General features: G+C 44.9%; 1 protein-coding gene across 1 annotated transcript in view; it reads right to left on the bottom strand.

Moving 5' to 3' along the window:
* The window catches only part of SMS (spermine synthase), a 45,708-nt gene that overhangs the window by 19,787 nt on the left and 20,463 nt on the right, over positions 1-5,458 (bottom strand). Inside the window, exons 2-4 of the mRNA XM_019667143.1 lie at positions 4,865-4,985; positions 3,056-3,146; positions 2,458-2,522 (exon numbers count right to left, since the gene is read on the bottom strand). Of these exons, the coding sequence (XP_019522688.1) occupies positions 2,458-2,522; positions 3,056-3,146; positions 4,865-4,985 (277 nt within the window). The remainder of the gene's footprint in view (positions 1-2,457; positions 2,523-3,055; positions 3,147-4,864; positions 4,986-5,458) is intronic.

The following is a 5,458-nucleotide window of genomic DNA, read 5'->3' as shown; positions in this document are numbered from 1 at the left end:
GGGTGAGGGGATTTCAGGGAATCAATAACGCAGTTAGACTAAGCTAGTTTCCAGTTTGACTCACCACATAGCTCACTACCTAGCTACCTGTAATTAGACTTAGTTTGTTTGCAGTTTGATCCATCCTGATCTTCAGCTGTTTTCTTGTTGTTTCTCCTCCCAATGATTAACTGAAGAACTCTGTTCCCTTTGTCAAGGCTACACATACCTCATTAACTAACAACATCCTACCCTGAAAAAAGTAGCTTCTTTAATCCTCAGGCAGCCAGATCACAACTCCTCACCATGTTTCCCCGAAAATAAGACCTAACCGGAAAATAAGCCCTGGCATGATTTTTCAGGATGCTCATAATATAAGCCCTACCCCAAACATAAGCCCCAGTTAAGATCGTCAGCCAGACATGACTATTTGAATAAATGTAGATTTTTGTACATGAATAAATGAATAAATGTAGATTGTTGGAGCAAAAATTAATATAAGACCCAGTCTGATTTTCGGGGAAACACAGCAGCAGTTTTTCACAACCCCCTAACAGTTTCTCGCAGATGGCTATGGATCATGAGACTTAAGATAACACTGAGGCAGACTGATCTGAGGCCTCAGAAGACCCCAGCAGACGACTTCTCAACTATTAGCCCTGAGGCCTGCTCTCCTTTGTTCTTTCCCACTTACCTGCTTATAAAACCTCTTAATCATTTTGGCTGGGGAAGGTGGTTTTTTATACATGAGTCTGCCATCTTCCCTAGCTGCCAGCATCTAGAATAAAGGATGCTTTTCTCCTCACCAACCCTTGTCACTCTCATTTTTGTTTGTTTTTGACTCTTTGGGCGGCAAACGGCACTGACCCTGAGTTCAGTTACCTTCTCACTTAGAAATTAGAGTTCCAAAAAAATACAAACAACCAGACTTCTCATGAATTCTGAAGCCCATCAATGCATTCCATCTGTTTCCTCACTCCTAGAAGTAACTCCAATAAAAATCAGACCAATAAAACTCAGGCATGTTGACGTTGGCCAATTCATTATCACTAAGTTTAGACATTTTACAACACAGTGGGAACCCATTCAAGTGGATGCAGATAAGGAAAAGTACCGCAAGAGAGAAAAAATGAAAAATCCAGAAAAGGAGGTGGGTGTGTTTTTTAAGGAAGGGGAAGGGGCTGAGGACACGTAAACTCAACTTGGGCAGGATAAACAAATCTGGGTGCTCTGACAGGAATCAATAAAGTGAGCAAGCTCCACACTGTGTCACATCCTTTTCACTTGCCGTTGCCTGCTCTCTGCCCCACCAGAGCATAAACCACTTTCTAGTTACGTTATACTGCCCTGGAGCGTCCCGACGGACTGCTCAAATTTAGCACACTGAGCCATTAAGCACTCCAACATCGTAGCTCTTGCCAGTAAGGATTCCCTCTTCTGAAAAGGGCCATGGGCTGGAGAAATCTGTATTTTGGACGCTTTCTTCAGTGATGGCGTGACCTTGGTCAAGTCCCTGTGACTTTGCATCTGTATGTTTGCCTTTATGAGCAAGGGACAAACCTCCAACTTTGCAGGGCCTGATAAGAAGCCACCCAGGCAAGGAAAAAGCAAACTGCTGAGAATTACTTGTTGTGAACCTATGATTAATTTCCATTCTTAATTCCCAGGACCTACCAGATTCTGTCTATCCCCTCCAACAAATGTCAAAACTGTTACTGCTATCAAAGCTCTGTTAACATCTGAAACCACTGGCAAATACCTCTGCACTGTCCAACAGAATTTACTATGGTGACAAAAATGTTCTCTATCTGTGCTGTCCAATATGGCAGTCACTAGGCATTACCTATTGACATGAGGCTAGTGAGACTGAGGAACGGAATTGTTTATTTTTAACTTAATTTTAAATGGCTGCATGTGGCATAGTGGCTATGCTCCTGGACAAGGAAAGCTTAACTGTCTTCATCACCATTTGACAAGAACCTACCTGTGGCTGCTCAAGGTGGGTGACATCTTGATTCCCGGTATATTGCCAAGTCTTACTTGAAAGCTTTGAGGCCAATTTTCTATCACCTCATCCTGTCATAAATCTCTTCACTAATTTCACTCTGGGGCCCAGAACTCTGAGCAGAGACAGGTGACCTTTTCTTTTTACTGAACAGGGAGGGAAGAATTTTCTAGCTCTCCTCTGACTGAGGTGGCAGTCCCACCAGGCTCTACTGTACAGAATTCCTCCACATGCCCTTTCTGCCTTTGTTTCATTTTATCCAGCATTTCTCTCTCTGTGTATGCATTCGTGTTTTCACGTTTTGCCTCATTTCGGCGTGAGAGGCCCACTAGCTCCATCTACCATGTTGCAGAAGCAGAAGACGACTTTGCTCTTTCCCGCGTCTTCAGCAGACACAGCTCAGGACCACCACCCCCACTCTGATTATTTTATCAATTAACCAAATACAAAAGGACATTCAGGAGTGGACTCACCGCTTCACACGCACAGTGCTGTCCTGACTCAATTCTTTCATTTTTTCTTCTACTTTGTTCAAAAGCTACAATTAAAAGAAAAGAAATCAATGGGCTTATAGAATAGGCTGAGTAGAACAGCTAAATTATGGACCAGGAGGTTGAGGCCATATGGACGGGCTGTGCAATACAGGCAGATACCCAAATACGCCTTGTTCCCCCATCCCGAGAGCAGCCTCCAGGCCTGGCCCAGTTCCACACTCCCATGCCAACTAGCCTTCGTGGTGCTGCCCTAACCTCAGTCTCAGTTACCGACAATATAATGGGAGAGGGGAAGGTTCAAGGGTAATGCAGAGATAACATCCTGGTTAAGGTTTATATTTCATTCCCTCCAGTGATAAGTGCAATCAGTACTAAGCAGTCAAGGGGAAACGTGACAGCCACGCTCCTACAAACAACTGAGGACCAACTATTTGTTTTCTAAAGTCAGTTATCTGGAGGGAGGAAAGTTTAAAGTTAACTGGGAAGTCAGCAATTAGGTGAGACAATTTTAGCATCATTGAAGAGAGCCGATTTGGTGGTCCTCAAATACTTGAGTAAATAAAAGTGAAACACCGACACTGTCAACTTCTTTGCCTTCCGCATCACCGTCATAACTCTGCAGGTCCAGCAACACCAATCCATGTGGGTAAATTCTCAAATTGGCAAAGCTACAAAGGAAAGCACAATTTTAAAGTTAGGAATTGTATCGTGGCACTGCAAAGGTAAAACAGACATCAACCAAACAAATTAAAAGGAAAGGCCACAGCTCTTTCTTCCCCTAAATTATATAGATCACCCTGTTGCTTTTATATTAGGGCCTCTTCTTGGAGTCAGGGGAGCCACCAGTTATTCAGGGAAGATTAAGCGAGTCACTAAATATTAAGGTTTTCAAAAGAAGGTTCTTGGGCCCAGAAAGTCAGTCAGTAGCAAGTTCTGTGAATCTGATTTTTAAGAAGGTTGCCTAACAGGTGATTCAGCCAGGTTTAGTAAGGACTGGAGGGGAGGGGAGGGAAAGGCCAACTCGGCTCTCCGGATTAACCTTGAGTTCAAAAGAGAGCCGGGTGTTCCTGACTGCAGGCAGGTGGCAGTTCAATTCATGGAGTTCGGGGTCAGCAAACTCCAGCCCTCTAGCCTGCAAGCCAGATCCAGCCCGCAGCAGGCTTTGTATAGCCTGCACTCTAAAAATAGGGAGAGGGATGGAGATGTCTTTGAGAGGCGTAAAGGGAGGGACGCCCATTACCACCATAGGGGTGGACCACCTAGACTTATAAAGAGAATAATGCAGGGGGATGGCCTCAAAAGTAAGTTTCCCTTACCTCACAGCATTGCCTTCTGGGATCCTATAAGACATTGGGGTTGGGGGGGTTCTTTTAATAGAAAAACAAGGGAGAGAATGTGGGTCATTTAATGAAGCCACGTGGAATTCAACTACTTTGTGCCCATTGGGGGAATGGAATCAAAGCCTTCAAAAATACCCAGGAGTTCACATTGTTAAATTAATAGTGCAAATTACTAAGAATCTTAATAGCTTTGCATACTAAACCAGTCTAGATATAGTACAGACTTAAGAGTTAGGAAAATACAAAGAGCTCAACGCTATCGGTCATTTCTTAATTTAAGTTTCCTTTCCTATTCTCAGAACACATTTACATTTTGATTCTATAAAAGCTAGGTAGTCTATAAAGTGTTAAGGAAAATTACCTTGAATTTCTAGATCCCCACAGCTTCCTGTCAAGCTACTTGTAGCCATTCTCACCCCGCATTAGACCATGGTTTGCATTAATGGATAATCACTTATAATGGTGCTATGCACAGGGGCTCAGCTGACCAGCTCTGTCAGCGTCCCCTGGAAACTGGCTGGAAATGCTATCTGTATGGTGACGGAAGGAGAACTGACTGTGTGATGAACACATAATGCAATATATAGATGATGTATTACAGAACTATACACCTGAAACCTATGTAACTTTACTAACAGTTGTAACACCAAAAATTTTAATAAAATTTTTTCAAAAGAAATGCTATTTGGGGTGTTGCTCCAGACCTACCGTATCAGAAGCTCTTGGAGTAGACCCCAGGTATCTGTGTTTTAACGAACTCCAGGTCACTGCCTACTGGTTACACTGCTTATGCTTCCAGGGGTTCTGGGTCCTGACCACACAGTGGGGGGCTTTGGGGAAATACTGATGCCCAGCGAACTCAATCTCTGGGGGGAGTGCCCGGCCATGGGATTTTGTGAAAGTGCTCCCAGGCGACCCCCTACAGTGCAGCTAGGGCCAGAAGCACTGAATTCTAGCCCCCTCCAAAAAGCTGTCAAAGGAGAAGAACAAAATAGCAGGACATCGCTCCCACCTCCAAGTGCTCAGGTCTGAAGAGGAGCACTCACCTGCCGTTTTTGTTTATGTAGGTCGCTAAATAGCCATGGTTCTTCCAGGTGTGCACCGACTCGGTCATCCCCTGCTCCTGGAAAATGGACTGCAGGCCTTTTAGAATGGTCTTGCCATCAGCTGGAGAACAAGGGAGAGGAAGCCAGATGGTCAGGGCTGAACACGTTCAAAAGGAAAGCCAGGGAGGCACAGCTTGATGACTGAACTTGATAAGAAAACCTGAGCAAAGAGTGGTCAGTGTCGTTTATTTCCTTTTTCATGAGCTACAAACGTTCTCGACCCTGCAAGAAAAGCTTACACAGATCACCAGGTAACACAATAAGAACACAAACACTGACCATGGGAATAGCTGTGCCAAGAATGGAGACAGAGATTCAGCCAACAAGAAGTAGCATAACAGGGCCAGCCCAGTAGCACGATGGTTAAGCACTGGCTTGGGACGCCAGAGGGCCCCGGTTCGGATCCCACATATGAGGGCCAGTGACACTGCCCTCCACAGCTAAGGTGCTGAACAACAGCTCAACCTGGAGCTGGGCTGCCGTGAGTCGCCGGCGACGGCATGGGCTGCAGCCTCTACTGCAGTGGGTTGCCAT

The sequence above is a fragment of the Hipposideros armiger genome, unplaced genomic scaffold (assembly GCF_001890085.2).
Source record: "Hipposideros armiger isolate ML-2016 unplaced genomic scaffold, ASM189008v1 scaffold_13, whole genome shotgun sequence".
Classification (NCBI taxonomy): domain Eukaryota; kingdom Metazoa; phylum Chordata; class Mammalia; order Chiroptera; family Hipposideridae; genus Hipposideros; species Hipposideros armiger.
Note: the sequence above shows the minus strand (reverse complement) of the source record. Positions and strands in the feature narration are given on the sequence as shown.